Source organism: Atractosteus spatula, chromosome 8 (assembly GCF_055471065.1).
Source record: "Atractosteus spatula isolate fAtrSpa1 chromosome 8, fAtrSpa1.hap1, whole genome shotgun sequence".
NCBI classification, from domain to species: Eukaryota; Metazoa; Chordata; class Actinopteri; order Semionotiformes; family Lepisosteidae; genus Atractosteus; species Atractosteus spatula.
In genome coordinates, this window is record NC_142713.1 from 31,642,484 (window position 1) to 31,659,197 (window position 16,714).

The 16,714-nt window shown below is 37.5% G+C and overlaps 2 protein-coding genes across 3 annotated transcripts; both read left to right on the plus strand.

Moving 5' to 3' along the window:
• The first annotated feature begins 228 nt into the window (after window positions 1–228).
• On the plus strand, window positions 229–4,462 carry c4h11orf98 (chromosome 4 C11orf98 homolog). The gene is made up of 4 exons (XM_088923846.1): window positions 229–306; window positions 1,032–1,156; window positions 2,178–2,275; window positions 3,279–4,462. Exons 1-4 carry the CDS (start codon window positions 229–231, stop codon window positions 3,383–3,385), a joined length of 408 nt encoding a protein of 135 aa, XP_088779972.1. The 3' UTR covers window positions 3,386–4,462.
• A 3,334-nt stretch (window positions 4,463–7,796) lies between these two features.
• Window positions 7,797–16,488, plus strand: mansc1 (MANSC domain containing 1). Of its 2 annotated transcripts, XM_088923679.1 has the most exons (6): window positions 7,797–7,881; window positions 8,090–8,226; window positions 9,509–9,614; window positions 10,401–10,714; window positions 13,152–13,289; window positions 14,920–16,488. In XM_088923679.1, exons 4-6 carry the CDS (start codon window positions 10,471–10,473, stop codon window positions 16,158–16,160), a joined length of 1,623 nt encoding a protein of 540 aa, XP_088779805.1. In that variant the 5' UTR covers window positions 7,797–7,881; window positions 8,090–8,226; window positions 9,509–9,614; window positions 10,401–10,470; the 3' UTR covers window positions 16,161–16,488. The 2 variants fall into 2 exon arrangements, with proteins under 2 accessions (XP_088779805.1, XP_088779806.1); XM_088923680.1 differs by lacking the exon at window positions 7,797–7,881 and having other exon boundaries at window positions 8,026–8,226.
• Window positions 16,489–16,714: the final 226 nt, after the last annotated feature.

A 16,714-nucleotide genomic window follows, 5' to 3' on the forward strand; every position in this document is an offset into this window, starting at 1 on the left:
TGTCATTCTAATCTCCTTTATTGTTTTTCTAGAAACAGAAGAGCGCTGCAAAATACAAAGCAAACCATTAGAGAAAGAAAGAACACAACTCCAACTTCAAGACAGGTAGTAATTCGGAGAGCGTGGAAGATAAGTACTGTTTTATTCTCTATTTTCTATTGATCAACGACACCTAACTGACTGTTCTGAAATCCATTCACCATTTACCAGGGAAGGACATTGCAACCAATGATATCAAGCAATGGGCGGAACCTCACACGTGGTTCAAGCATGGCTCCCGGAGGGAAGATCAACAGACCTAAAACTGTGAGTTTTTGTATTGCGTTAGAATTAAAAATATTAATAGTAAAACGGAAAGTTTGCCTTTTTGTTAGTAACATTTTGAACTGTATTTCCAACAATAGGATTCGCGTGTAATTAGCATCGCAGTGCAAGAAAGGTTACTGTATCGCACTTAAAATCAGAAGGATTTTACAGATCTCTAGCATAAAAATGCTTTGAATTTATTTTATACCAGATTCTATAAATACGATTTGCCATTCTTATAAATTTCGACACGTGCATTGCCAGGGGTCGTTTCATGAGCTGAAAAGATCATGGTTAATCTGAATGTTCTCCTACGACAGGGTCATTGGCTGTTGTGCGTTGTTTTGTGAGTTAAGTCAGTAGTGGCTTTGAAAAGAAGGTATTTATAATGACTTGATGTATGTGGAGATATCCATGCAAGCACCCATGTCATAACTTCTGATAAATGTTTTTTTTTTAATCGAAACTAATGTATACAAATGAAATTGGACATTGTGTATAGCTGTCTACGTCTGAACCCATTATGTGTGGTTTGTTGTTTTGAAGTGACTAAGAGTTTTCCTTGTGAAAAGGGAGTTAGATCAGGGTAGCATAGTGGCTTCACCGGGCAGGTTACCATCATTTTTGGCTTTGTGAGACCTTGCCATCACTTGAAAAGATGGGCTTTTGTGTTGAATACAATAAGGATTTAAACTAGTGATCGTTGTTCGTTCAATTTATTTCAGGAACTGAAAAAGAAACTCTTTAAACGGCGAAGGGTTTTGACAAAAGAAAAGAGAAAGAAACATAAGATTGTTGGAGCCATTGTGGATCAAGGGCTGATAACTATTCACCACCTTAAGAAGAGATCGTAAGTGACCCTATCTGAAAAGAAGCATATATGATTGAATCTTATAAGACTAATTTTAGCAATGCAGTGTAAAGCAGTAACAATAATCTAAATTAAATCTCCTTTTTTTTGTCTTTCACTTCCTGTGTACATGGGAGCTTTAAAGGACTGGCAGAGTGTTGAAATTTTGCTATATGTCTTGTTGCTTTAAAGAAATGTCCACTGTAGATGACAAAGAGGACTTTTAATCCAGTTTTAATGTTTAGCAATAATACAGTTAGTCATATTTAGGGTATATATCTGTACAGTGCCTAGAAAATTCTAGGTTGAACCATATTCTTGTACATTTAAGACAGAAAGCATAACTAGATCTTCACGAAAGCCTCCATAATAGATAGAGATAACCTAATTAAAGGTATAACACAAAATATAAAATATATTTGGATTATATCTGTGGCATTCACTACATTTCTTTGGCAATCCAACATCTAACATCTGTTAGTACTTACAAAGTACTTTTGAAACAACTTTCAGCAAATCTCATAGAAAAGACAACTTCCTAATACAAGAAATTGTATGTGGCCAATAAAGTGATCTTATCTATCTAAATAGTGCGTTACATTGCTAAAGTTGGCAAATTAATTGTTGCACTGACATTTTCAGCAGTTCATTTTTACAATGTATACACTTTACCACATATGGTTCGTTTTGTCTTATGGCTTTTCTTAAATTCTACTGTACCATTTCTTAAATTCTGCCAAATTCTACTAAAGATTGTAAAACAACACAATTAAGAAAAGGGCTACAGCACAGCAATAGTAAGAGATCTGAAACTGACCACTGTAATTACTAATTATCAGTATGCAGAATCCAAATAACGTGGAGTTTCCTTATCTAGGCCTGATGTTGTCACAGTCTTGTTTTAGATCTCCTCTGAACCATGTGTGCAGCTTGTGTTATCTTTTCTCTGTGAAGCCAGTGGCAGGCAGTGGCTCCGCTCGCAGCTTTCTTTTCCATGACTCCTGCTTTCTGTGTCTGGCAGTTCCAACTGTAGAGCCAATATCACACTGTCTGGAAAGAAGAAAAGAAAGCTCATGAAGCAGCTGCAGCACATGAGCCGCGAGAAAGCTACAATGGAGGGTAAGGACACAATGTCAGCAGGGACAGCAGGGACATTTCCAGTGGTCCTGGTCAAGTGTGCTAGAATATTTGATCAGGATTGCCCTCTTGCATTTTCACTGCCGTCTGAAACAGACTGACTTTCATGAGGTTGCATGACTGTGGGGCGGTGTGGTGGCTCTGTGGCTAAGGATCTGTGCCTGTGGCTGGAAGATTGCCAGTTCGACTCCCCTGGCCAGTAGAAGAATCCTATTCCTTTGGACCCCTGAGCAAGGCCCTTAACCCCAGCTTCTCCAGGGGCGCCATATAAATGGCTGACCCTGCGCTCTGACCCCAAGCTTCTCTCTCCCTGTCTGGGTGTCTCATGGAGCTGGGGTATGTGAAAAGACAAATTCCTAATACAAGAAATTGTATATGGCTAATAAAGCGATCTTATCTTATGATGTGTCATGATGCTCAGTGAGTGAACAGGGGAAGAGGAAACGGGTACTGCAAACACAAAGTAAATTGCGAAACAGCAAAAAACCCTTGTTTTCTGCTTCAGGCTCATGCTACATGCTGTTAACCGTTTGTTAGCATGAAAAGTATTTAAATCAACCCGCTTGCCCATTGGCCTTAAATGTTGTAATGTTACACTTCACTACCCAATCAACTGATATTGCTGTGAAGAAGACCAAGCCTGTGATCTCTTGTTTTTGTTATAGACACACACCCATACCCCCATACACACTCATACATGATTATAGTCACCTGTGTTTCCTTTGTATTGTTATTGTCACTTTCCTGTGTTATATGTGCTGTTTTATTCGATTGCATTGTCTTGTCCTCCATCCTTCTTGTTTGTTTTCCGCCATTTTGTGTGATGTGATTTCTAGGCAGAGCTTGGGCACCTTACTTTTCTCTTAGGTACGTGAGTCTTAATGACCAAGTAGCCAGGACTTTGGTTTAACATCTGATGTGAAGGACTGTACCTCCCCATTGCAGAAGTTCACATTTATGACATTTTTCTTATTTTTCTTCTCAGTGGAGAGAGCACCCAAAGGAAATGCAAAATCTGCAAAAGGATCTGCAAAAGGCAGAAAAAATAATGCAACAACCCAGGATGTTGAAATGGACGAATGTATGGACTAAGCAAATGGACTGTTTCAGCATATGGCCAAGACCTCCCTCAATGCTGAATTTAAAGAGAATTCCAGAAATGGCTTAAGGCATTTTCACAAGATACAGAAATATAAATTGACTGGACTGAAAGATAAGTAATTAAATATACCCACTGCCCACTGACAATAACTGCAGTTATTTCAACCCAATGGAAACACTCTGCCCTTCCTTGATCTATACAGGGATCAGACTCTATCTGCACATACCCATCCTGTTGTGGTTGGAGTTCAGGTGTATACTGCATGTTATATAACTGTTAACGGAACAGGATTCTATAAAGGCATTGATTTAGTTTTTATTACTTTTGTTTGCCATTTAAGCTGAAATCCATTGATTGCCCCAAGCAGTGGAAACTCAAAAAAGCATTTTGTTCCACAGTCCCATGTTCACACAAACACAAAAAAACATTTTAAGGTTTTGCTAAACAGTAGTAGAGTTTTAAATGTATGTACATTTTTGGAACATTCAAGCTTACTGAATGTATTTGTACTTTTAATCATTTTGCTAAGAACCATAAAAATTGCATTGTAAAACATGGACACTGTCAGGTTTTGACTTGAAGGAACACATCATCTTGAGTTGCTTTTACAAAGATGTGGAAAATACATACTGTTTATGCAGGTATTTGGAGAACACTTGTCTTTGTCCTGTGTCCTGTAGCCAATTTTCCTAGGTGCAATGCCAGTACTAGAATTACTTTACATTTTTAGTTGTGGTATTAGTGAGCACCACTGTAGATAAGGTAATCAACTCATAGTTTGGACATTTTACTTATAAGATTAAGGAAATCAGCAGTCGATGTACCATTAGTTTCTGACATCCTAGAAGGAGAAAACGTTAATCATAATGTTACAAAATAACATTGACAATATTGTGATTTGAAATTTTTGGATTTCAGGTGAGTTTTGCAAGGGGCAAGGATGTTTTTTCCACTGAAACAAAAGAAACAAGATTGTAATGTATAACTTCATATCTAATATGTGATTTTATATTTGCCATGAGTGAGGATCCCCACCAAGAGAACATGTAAAATCTAAGATAATCAGCACTGTTTGTCTTTGTAATGCTTTGCGTGTGTGAATGAGTCTGGATCTATATAAAGGTATGTACTGTAGATGCTCCTTTATGAAAGGCAGATTATTTAAATTATCTCTAGGATGCAAAGATATATATACCACTACTGTGAAGTACCTTTAGGTGGATTAGTCTGTTCTACAGTGCAAAAATAGAGCTGGACATCTTGTAATACAAAGATGGATTGAATGTTGGTGCTGCATTTCACTATCATAGGGGACTTTGCTAGTATCACAGCAAAGAACTGTGGAGTGTAGCCATAGTGCTAAGACATATAAATGTACTCATTATTATTGCGTATTCTACTGCATGAATTATACACCTTTGAGCTGATTCTTATATTTAAAATACATAAGGAAAAATTAGTGCCATGCTTAAGATGAGAAGCAGACATGCCCCCCTCTGGATCATAACCAAATCCCTACCTTTGTAGTCCAAGTTTCGAGTCACAGTAACATTCACCTGGGGTGTCTCAATACCCTGAACATGCATGGATATGGAACCTTCCCTCATTGATGAACAACACTAGCGTCCTGTGGTATAGATTCTGATTTTCATGGTCACGGTTCAAGTCTGGGATGGTATCCTGGCCATCCAGTGCTCTGTGTCCTAGCACGGGGGATCGCAGCCCCAATCCTGAGGACTCCCACAGTCTCTGTGTTCTCATGGAGCTCTCAATTTACATAACTGAACCCTTACTTGATTTAATGCGATTAATTTGAACTATTGGTTTTTCCATTCTTAAAAAGTACCTTTTTTTTCTATTGTATTTCCTATGCAATATGTATCTAAACATGAGTAGATAAAAAATATTCCAGACAAGCTAGATGTTAAGGAGTTAATTAGGTAAAGAGGACAGCTGGAATGAAAACCAGCAATGGTGTAGGTCCACAGGACTAGGTTTGGAAACCCCTATCGAAGCACATTCTCTACTAACAATTGCTGATACACACTGCTTTTAGCTCATAGTAGGTTTCTCCTCGTTATTGTTCAGGACAATAGCATAAAGGATAGGCTACACCCAGTTTTATAAGGGAAAAAGATTGGAAATTGGACAAGGAGCTATAGTCTTTTGACATGCAAGACCTCGTCTTTTCACAAATCTATTTATTCAGAAGGTGGTTTAAGACTGTTGCATGGTGATTGACAAAAACATGGGTGACCTCCTTCATAGGGGATGAAGAAGCTTTGTCAGGCTACAGTCTGTCTTCCCAGCTGTTCTTGGGAATATACTGGAAATATATATAATGGAACCTTATTGGCATAACCCTACTTAATTTCATTTTACATTTTAAACTACTTGATATAAATATTAAGCATTTTATTTGATTAAACAACAAATACTGAGCATCAAAAGAAACATTACTAGCTATGTTTTTGGAAAAATTAAAGTGCAGATTTTGAAAATGGGTAATTTTTTTGGAAGTAGTTTAATGTCATAAATTGATCATTTATGACTGACTATGATACCAATTCAGTGGAACTAGAAGACAAGGCTGCCAAAGAACGCGGTGGCTCAACGCCATCAAAACGGACACTGGCTTAGGCATAGAACAGCTGAAAGGGAAAGTCCAAGACCGGAAAGCGTGGCGAGAGATGGCCTATAGAATCGCCGAGAGTCGGATCCGACTGACCAGATAACATCATCATGATACCAATTACTCTGTTATATGAACACTAAACTCCACAGCAGTGAAAGCTGACAGGGCATGAGCAATGTGAATGTTAGGCTTGGAGATAATAAAGAAAAGACAGAAATTGGAGAACCTTGTTACCCACTTATTCAGAGACCTTTGTGTCTTCGGTATGTTTGAGTCTGAACTAAGTCAGCTCACTCTCACTTGAAATTTGGAGTGTTCACACCATTTGTCACATTGAACAGTCCATCAGTGACAGGCTGTAGTCCGGGAGACCAAGAGTTACAACACCTCGCCAAGACTGATGGGAAGCTCCAGCAGCAATGATTTGGGCAGGAATCTATACAGGTCTGCTTGGAACTTGATGTCTAGGAGAAGAGATGAACCTGTAGCAATGGATAGCAACTTGACTGCACAGAGCTACTTTCCTCAAGACCTGGGAACTTGCATGCTGCTCATACTGCCAACAAGGTTAATGGAACAACATTCCTAGAGGATAGTGCCTGTTGTCACGGTACCCCTCTTTCCTTGTGGGGTGAGATTGGAAGTTATACTGGGATTTTCTACTCGTTAGACTTGAGCTCCATTTATGCCATGAGCTAGAAGCATGTGTGGTATGTAGGGCTCGGAGACTAGTAAACAGTATATTCTTGTCCAGGATCTGTGAGAGGAAGATGATAGAATCCCATCTGCCACCTGATGAAAAGCATGTATCACAGATACAATATACTGTACAGACTTCATTAAGCTCTTCCAGTGGTTTCAATGCAGTTTCTAGTCTGTGACTTTCACATTAAGCCCCCCTGTTGATTTTCTGTACACTATACACACATATTATAGTCAGCTTTATGATGATTATGAAGCTACAGTGTCTTGCAAAACTATGCAATCCTTCCCAATAATGTTCCATTTTGTTGAATTGCAAATGATGCAATTCAACAAAAGTGAATATCTTTAATAAACCTTAAGTGCTCAAACTGAACATATGAAAATGTGCATACATTTTCTTTAAGTCCACAATAAAGCCATTAATAACACCTTTATATACAAGTACAGTACATTCTTTTTCTAATTGCTAAAACTGTAATGCTTTTAGTGACAAGGAGAAACCCTTCACTGATGACTTTTCATGACAAAAAAATATCAGTTTGACGCTTGAAAAATGGCTAAAAATTTCTACAGTAAGTTTCCCCAGTTACTTGTCATCAATTCATAAAAACACGCGTTTGTAGTAAATGGGCGATGCTAAAATGCTGTAAAAGACTGCAGTTCGTAACATAAGGTTGTTCAGAGAAACAGCGTCAAGTGCAAATCAATGTTTTAATTATATCAAAACACACTTATTATGCTTGAGAGATGACCTAGAAGAAGAATGACCTTCATAATGTCTTTAATAGGAATCCTACCTTTGATGTGTTGTTTTCAAATTGTATTATACAATTTCATTTTTACGCCATTAATTTTGGCATTCCATTTCTGTACACCCTTCGCTTTGCAGACAATAAAGATATCTAGCTATTTCCTGTGTTTTTAACATACGAATGAAAGTGACAAATATGAAACAATTGTTGGAGACTACAGCTGTTGCCTTGGTGAGACAACATTTCTTGTTCAAGTAATGTTGACAACTTTGTCAGTTCCTTCTGTCGACGTCACGTTCGGGGAGAGCTCGGAATTTGTCTCGGGAACAAATTGCTATTGGGAAAAAGAAACATTTTACTATTGGGAACTACGGGTAGTATTGCAGAGGTTAAGGTAAGATAACTTACAGATACAATACCTGGAGCATTTTTTCGTCATATAGTAGAAAACATATTACAGAAATCTCTTTAAGCAAACATGCTTTGATTTAAGGTAATTGTATCTCTAGCACATTACATAGACTACGCCAATTGTATTTTTGATTTCTATTTCTAAAGTATTGGAAAACAAAAGTTTAAAAGAAGATATTTTTTATTGACAGGCTTTATTCAGGCTGAAACACTGCATTGGAAGTACAGTACTCCGGATGCAACGCTTTTTCTTCTGTGTGCACCTTCAATCAACATCTGCAAATACCCAATTTATTTAATACCCGTTTCTCCAAGCAACAACGGTGAAGTATGGATCGCATTAATTAAAAATATGTATTATCTCACTACGGTCAGTGCAGAAATCTTGGTAAATAACACGGAACTCCAAAGAGGTTCCTCGGAAGGAAGTAGCGGAGATTAAAGAAACTCATTTGAAAATCACATCTGATTACTGGCGTACAAGCTTTTACTGAGGCAAACGCTGTATATATATATATTAACGCATAATCTGTTTAATGTGAAACATTATTATTATTATTATTATTATTATTATTATTATTGACAATAACTGAAACAATTAGTCGAGCTTACGCCTTTACTAAAAGACGAGTTCGATTGAGCAATTAAATGCTATCCGCAGCACAAGAAATATAACTTCAACTACTTGAAATACGTTCCTTTTAAAGTACATTATACCCTATTCATGCTTGTTGTGTTACCGCCGGTTTCACTACACTTTATATTATTAAAACAAAATAAGTAAAAGTGACAGTAGAACGTTTAACTTTAAGAGTTACTTAAAAAAACTTAAGAGTTCGAGGAAAGTTAAATCACTTCAGTTATTTAGCGAGTTATCATCGCTGTACGTTATCCGTGGAAGATTTTTTCACACCTGCGACGCAAAAAAAGAAGTCTGACAATTACAAAAACGAAACTTTATATAGCAACCTTTAACTTCTAAATGATGATTCACTGAATTAAAATAATTATCAATTGCTTTGCTAGACTTAAACAACACACAAAAAAGGTGGTTGCTGGGTGGCATGGGTAAATCTGTGACAAACTTTTTAGCAAAAACCAAGAGGCTGGCTTGTGGTTACCTGCACATACAGTATCGCCTAAAAAGGTGATAACTTGCTTTTCAAGGAATCAAGGATGGGACAGCAAATCAATTGCTAAATCAGAAATCCAAGCCATGATGTGTGCAAGGGCCGTGTAGGGCGCGGTCTGTCGTTTTAGTCCAGATACTCCGGTCTACTATATTCCATGTGGGAAATTTTAGAGAATTATTCTAAGAAACGTCTGACTAGTGATAATTGTCTTCACTACTGTACTCCAAAGCAATATTTAATATTTGTTCTTTAAGACCACATCTTGTCTTTTTTTCTGTGACTAATATTTTCGGCTCACAAACTTTCTCTGCCATTCCTTTTTTTAAAATGTCCAGGACTTGAACTTACGGCGTCAACATTTGTTTCTAGTAAGAAAGCATTAAACGCTTCAGAAGGTTTAGGTATATTGCACCTTTAAGATATTTGTTTATCACCCAAGGTCTGGAGTTTGGTAACTGATCGTATGTGTAATTACAGAGCTGTGCAAAGTTCTGCTGCAAGATGGAAGGCGGTGTGTAATAGCTGGACAAAGGCCACTCTGCCGACACATAGAGCCGCATTAATTACCAAGGGCCTCTTATTGGTAAGTACAAGACTTGAGTTTACTTTTAAGATGTTCATGTTTATTTTTACCATTTATATACAAAATATGTTTCTCTGGAACAACGGGGGCTGACTGTGTTTCAGTCACATCTTATTTCTTGAAACAGATTTTGGGTGTATGAGACATTAGGGGAACAATCCGTGACAAAGGTAACATTATCCTGCACTACACGGCTTTCCAAACACTATGAATGGCCCACGTAACTGCAAAGATAAAATACATTCTCCTGTCTTAGGGATAACTATTCATAAAGGAACGTTAAATGCTGTCGAGTTACGTAAACCTTATTGCAGGAACTCCTTACATTGTGTTCTAAATGTTAGGAAATCTCTACAGAAATATAGATGCAATTGACTTTACACTCACTGTAAAGGAATGTAGTTATTAACCAAAGGCTGTAAAAACTGTTTATTTAAATTAAGAGGGAATCTCAACAAAAACTTTCACTTTGGAAAGTAAACTGGACATGATTTTGTCAAGTACAAATAGCTCGCTATGCGTAAACGTCCTATTCTAGTATGGATTTTTCATTTGTCTTTAATGTAGCCTTTGTTCCAGAAACGTGTGTGTGGGCTCATCCTACCATTCCAGCTTTTTATACAATCAGCCTTTTTTTGTTTTTAAAAATGAGTTTCAGTCAGCACTGAAGAGAAGAAAGTTATATCTTATAGCTGCAAGGAGGAATCCCATCCCATCCCAGGGTTTCTAGTGGATTTACTAAAGAGGCTGGCTGGTTTTAATATTTGTAAAAACCTTTCTCTCCAGGATTTTGGCCACTTGGATCTGCACTTCCTCTCGAGACCTGTGAGCTGTCTGGCCTCCACATTCTGATGCCATGTGTTCGATTGCTATGTGTATCGGTGTCTCGAGAGCTTTGGCTCTATTGTTTGCCACTTTGGTCCTGTGGGGTGCGTCCGCCACAGCCTCAGATCACCAGTCCTGTGCCAGGGAAGTGCACGCAGACATGACCGTGGATATTCTATTGGCCTTGAAAGCAGGGATGAAGATCGAGGAGCCATTCTACTCTTCCTCTGAGAATGACTGCATCACTTCCTGCTGTTCGAAAGAAGTTGAAAAAGGTATCCGGGGCATCTTCTTTTGATAGTTATTCTCATTAAATATGCATTTTTATAATTATCTAACACATTGGAAAGAGTCAGTTTAGTGGTTAAGGTCATCTTTTTGTAGTCTTATATAGCCATCCCTGAAGTTGGGGAGCTTGATGACAATTTTTCTGCATTCTTTGGAGAGCTCTCTGGCCTTAACCATGATGATGCATGCTATTACTGAATGTCTACAATGTGTGACCACCTTTAATACCTCAGGGAAACCGGAAATCTTCAGAGGCCTCTAGATAGCCCCATTGCATTCATCTAAAGGCCAGAATGTTACTGTGGATTTATTTTTTATTGATTTTTGATTAAAGGAAGAGTTAGAGGTGTGGATAAATGTGACTCTCATGTTTTCTGGAGTGCAGTAAACGTTTAATGACATAAACTGACGTATACTGTAAATGTATGGGTTTGCTCAGTGAAATGCATTTTTAAACTTTTTTAAGCAAGACATATTAAGTCATTCTATTGCATGATGTTTTTTGTTCCAATTTAATCAAGGACAGAAATAAATGTGGTGGACACTATTATAATTTTCCCGTTTATCAAGTTAAGTGAAATCATAAATAAATTTCTGTTTTACATACCTGGTAGTACACATATTTGGAGAGTCAGTCACACTGGGAACTTACATTCTAATTTTTCTTTAAACCTCTCATTAAACTATGGTTTAAAGGAGTGGTCTCTAAATCTAGTTCTTCAAATTTATAGGGACTTCTCTTTTGCCCTGCTTGAAGTTTCAATTCAATAATTTTTTGCTACATTCCAATGATATTGCACATTTTTTGATCTTCCACATGATTAAAGGTTAAGTATCATTATGTTACTTTGATACATTGAGTACGTTATTAAAATTTGGTTAAGTAAGAAGACTAGTTCTATTGTTGTAAATTATAAATAAAAAGAAGAAATAATCCTGATACTTTTACTTAAGATAAAATTGGTTAGAGGTTAATATTCAATATATCACAGTACTGTGTTCTACTTCACGCAGATTAGAATACAGTTTTAGAGTATGACTAGACAAGAATAATGTGTAAGAGTATGTACTCATAGATCTTGAAACTCCTCAGTGAAACCTTAAAAATATTATTACTGACCCATCAACTGGGTAATCTAAGATTGTGATGCTTGTGTACTTTGTGAATTTCTGATATCTTGCTCTGCAGCACCACCAAACATGATATTATCAGGAACTGATCACCCTGCATCCTGCAGGATCGTGCTGGCAAGCAATGCAACAGATACTGTTCAGACCTCAACAGAAGCCATGGCCTCAGTGTTATAGAGGCCAGTCAGCTTAGATCAGTTTACAGGCTGTTAGAGGAAGTGTAGATCCAAACAGCCATTATTATTGTTAATAGAATAAATACTGTTCCTGATCATTTGGATAAAACTACTGCATTCTGTACTTCTATGGGTAATCGGTGTAGTTACAGTACTACTGCAGTATGTTGTTCTATGGGTAATCTGTGCTGTGTGATTCTTTATGATGGTAAACTTAGGTTGAGTGAAAGATTGATATCAATCACCAAAAGTACTTTGAATTTACCACTCTCAGTACACCATTATTCACACTCTCTGCCATCCAAGCATGGTGGTGGGTAAATAACACGGAGATCTTTGAAATCTGCTGCAGGCATAATTACATTTTCTGTAAAAAGAGCAACAGGAGCAAGGTTCACATAACATGACTAATTGCGCTGTAATAAAGATCACTTCATTTTGTTTAGTTTCACTCTGAGTCACACAGCTGAAAGGATTGTTGGAGTGTAACTTGACCCGAGCAGTCGGGTAAATCATGCCCCCCGTTCATTTTTTAAGAATGAGGGGCTCCATGTAGGCTGGCATGGTATCGGTGTGGTTAGCTTTGCTGCACTGGGCCCCTGGGATCAATTCTGAACCTGGGGTGCTATCCATGTGGAGTTTGAATGTTCTCCCTGTTTTAATTTGGGTTTCCTCCGGTTACTTCCCACAATCCAAAGACATACGGGAAGGATAATTGGCTACTGGGAAAGCTGGTCCTTGTGTGAGAGTGTCTGTTTGTGTCTGTGTGTCTGTCCTGTGATGGACTGGCGTCCCTTCCAGGGTGTATCTCGCCTGGCACACATTGCTTGCCAGGATAGGCTCCGGCTCTCCTGCAACCTTGAATAAAGTGGTTCGAAAATGGATGGATGAAGGGGCTCCAAGTTAGTAATCAATTGCTAGAATCGTAGCTGCATTCTCCCAAGAAAGCATGCATCAATACGTTTGTTAGCCATCCAAAACTAGTTTGTACATAAGAAATTTGAATCTTAAATCATGTGAGTTGTTTACAATTCTTTGAGAATGGTCTATAATACATCGAAATAAAGTTATTTTGAGCTAATCACATTTTTTCATCTGCTCATTTCTGTTCTAACAGGTTACAAGTGCAACTTAATGGTGTTTGACAAGAACAAGAAGCTAAAACACCCAAACTGCTATTTACTTTACTGTCCAAGTGACAATGCCTGTCCTCTGAAGCACTCTATAGGAATGGACAGCTTCAGAATACAACAAGGTCAGCAAGCTTGTCTGTGGTTTTCTAATCACATAGGAGCTTTATTGTCTGAGTAAAGACCTTACAGAATCTTTCTTAGGATTCTTCCTTCTCGTTTTTCATACAGGAAAAGTGTCGCTGCAATTTGTGCCGAGCTTTAGTTTTAAGAAATTCCTCTCATCCTGTTTTTTAAAGCAAAAAAGACAAAGTTGAGGAATGATTAACATGACAGTTAAACAGTCTGGTTAGGGAAATGTCACATTGTTTCCTTTTTCTCCAAACAAAGACATTTTTGTGTGAGCTGTCATGGAAACAAAAGGCTCGTTTTTTTCAAAACAATATAAAATGTTAGTTAGCACCATGTAGTAAGTCCACTTCATCTGCATCTGATGCACTAAGCTTTCATTGATGTGATAATAAGCCGTCTTTGTGCCCAGTCCAGCTAGTAACTGGTCTGTCCCCAGTGGTATCACAGACATCGCCAGGATTGGGCTCAGTACCATTGACTTTACTCAGTTAAGTCAAGGTGGAAATTAAATATTCTTTACATTTTGTGGCTGCACAAGTCTATCTCCTGAGGGATTTTTTTGCCTTTTATTTGAGGTTTTTATCTCTTCTTTAAACTGCTCTGTTTTTTTGTATTTCAGAAAAAGGAATTTGACCATTTTAACTGTTTTAAGTTATTGCTACACTATAGAAACTGCGAGCTTTAAAGACTAGAGTCCCTTTGAAGGCTGCATACTGCAATACACATTAACAGAAATACAGTATATATGTACTGTATACTAAAAGGCGTCATTGTTCCAAAATAATAGTAAAATGTCTTATTCCATGGACTGGTATTGGATTTAAGTAGCCTTGAATCTGGATTCAATCTGCATATAAATATGATTAAGTCTTTTAAAATCCAAGAAGAATACCATTCAAACAAAAAAAAGTTTGTAAGTTTCCAAAAATAGTTTACGTTTATGAATGACGAATGCTGTGATTATTGAGTTTGTTTGAGCTTGGTTAATGGTTAACCGTAAGGAGAGGTTAGGACTCTGGATGTGTAACTGAAAGTTTGTTGGTTCAAATCCTGGGTGGTGCACTTCTGTTATAGCTGTAAGCAATGTATTTCACTCATGTTGCTAATTAAAATGTCCATTAGTCTACAGTAAATAGGTACAGTCTTCAGTATTTTCCTACATCTGCTCTCTTAATCTGTTTGGATTTGACAATAATTTCCAGTTAGAATTAGGTGGGTTGTCCTTTCTTGCACTTACTGTACTGCTCCTTTGAGAGCAGCAGTATATTTTTATATGGCCAAAGCTGGACAATGTATTTCAACTAAGGTGTACATAATGCATTGTTTAATTTTAACATCACTGCCCTTGATCTGAATCCTGCACTCTTTACTTTATCAAATTATTCTGTTGATTCCCAACATTTTGATCAGAATGTGATGACTGTTTTAAGTTCCAAGAACACAAGTTTACATTTAGCATTCATTTGGAATTTTTACTTAGGTTAAATTAAAGGCTCATTAACATGTTAAATTAAAGGCTCATTAACACTCAGATGTAATTTTAGGTCCTTTCTATGAATATGATGTTAGTATATGTAACAGAAAGACTCTAAAAGTGTACTCTTTCATTTTTGTCTTTTAAAGATTTGACTCCAGAGACAGCAGAGAATTCAAGAAGCTCTGCTAGGAATGTATCCTCGATCGCAACAGTAAAAGCTAAATCTGTAACTCCTACTAGTTCATGGGCTGCTAACACGAAACAAGCCACAACTACTGCAGCAACTAAAAAGCCATTTACTACAAAAACTACAAAACCAAATACCAAAACCACTACAAAACTAACAAATATAGCCACTAAAAAACCAAAAACAACCACTACAAAACCAACAACTAGAGTCACAACAACGTCAACAACTAGAGTCACTACAAAAATAACAACTACAACCACTACAAAACCAACACCTAGAGCCACTACAAAACCAAGAACTACAACCACTACAAAACCAACACCTAGAGCCACTACAAAACCAACAGCTACAACCACTACAAAACTAACAACTACAACCACTACAAAACCAACACCTAGAGCCACTACAAAACCAACAGCTACAACCACTACAAAACTAACAACTACAACCACTACAAAACCAACACCTAGAGCCACTACAAAACCAAGAACTACAACCACCTCAAAACTAAAAACCAGGCCAACAACAAAGTCACATATTACTACTACAACAACTACAACCACTACAAAACTAACAACTACAACCACTACAAAACCAACACCTAGAGCCACTACAAAACCAAGAACTACAACCACCACAAAACCAACAACTAGGGCCACGACAAAGTCAATAACTACAGCCACTACAAAACCAACAACTACAACCACTACAAAACCAGCAACTACAACCACCACAAAGCCAACAGCTAGAGCTACAACAAAACTTACAACAAGACCTATTATAAAACCAACAACAACTTTGAAAAAAATAATCAAAACAAATAAAAAAACAATCGCCACAACTACTAAAAAATCAAATAAAAAATCAAAACCAACCTCTAAAAACAATGAAGCCATAACGGTAATAACCATAATAAAACCAGCAACTGGATCACCCACACAAAGCGATGCTTCAAAACATTTCACCATATCTGCTTTCTTGGCATCTGATTCTTTGGAAAAAGGAGCTGGAGCACACATAATGGATCCACAGGGAACACTCCAGCTCACACTGATTGTCATTCTGGCGGCCGGGGTTCTGCTCCTGACTCTTGTTTTAGCACTGCTGGGTCAGATGGTCCTCCAATCAAAGTCCAGTCAAAGACCTTACATAAGGCTGGATTTGCAGGATTTGTACAGTGACTCATGGACCACATAAAATGGTGGATTACATGTAGAAAGGGGAGAGATGCATAACGGAATGTATATGTACAAAGCAAAAAGTATATTAAGTTCATTAAACAATGTAGGTCAACCCTGTGTCTTTGGGTTCCTTTCAGAATTCTGCCCACTTCTATTCTTTAGCAAACAAGGCTACTGCAATTATCCAACCCCATAGAAAATCAACAACAATCTGTTCAGTACACTTTGATTTTTTTCAAGAAGGAAAATATCCTTATTTTGAATAAAGAAAGAATTTCTGTGAAACCCATATTCGTTAATCTCAGGGTCTCTGTATATTTAATAAACTTGCGTGTTTTTTTAAAGAAGTTGTCAAAGCTTTGTTCTTCAAACACATTGGGTTCATTATACAGACTGTTTTCATAGTAGAATATCTGGTCTCTGCAGCATGGTGGTGCAGGGGTTAACTTTGGTGCCTTAGAGGGCTGGGGCCCTGGGTTCAGTTTCAGGGGTGATATTTGCATGGAGTTTGCATGTTCTGCCCACATTCATATGGGTTTCCTCGGGGCACTCAGGTTTCCTCCTACAGTC

Excerpts from the sequence above, each read along its gene's own strand:
- c4h11orf98 (XM_088923846.1), top strand. The coding sequence starts at position 229 with ATGATATCAAGCAATGGGCGGAACCTCACACGTGGTTCAAGCATGGCT. Across the intron at positions 307-1,031 it reads AGATCAACAGACCTAAAACT|GAACTGAAAAAGAAACTCTT; the intron begins GTGAGTTTTTGT and ends AATTTATTTCAG. Across the intron at positions 1,157-2,177 it reads CACCACCTTAAGAAGAGATC|TTCCAACTGTAGAGCCAATA; the intron begins GTAAGTGACCCT and ends TGTGTCTGGCAG.
- mansc1 (XM_088923679.1), top strand. The coding sequence starts at position 10,471 with ATGTGTTCGATTGCTATGTGTATCGGTGTCTCGAGAGCTTTGGCTCTA. Across the intron at positions 10,715-13,151 it reads TTCGAAAGAAGTTGAAAAAG|GTTACAAGTGCAACTTAATG; the intron begins GTATCCGGGGCA and ends CTGTTCTAACAG. Across the intron at positions 13,290-14,919 it reads CAGCTTCAGAATACAACAAG|ATTTGACTCCAGAGACAGCA; the intron begins GTCAGCAAGCTT and ends TGTCTTTTAAAG.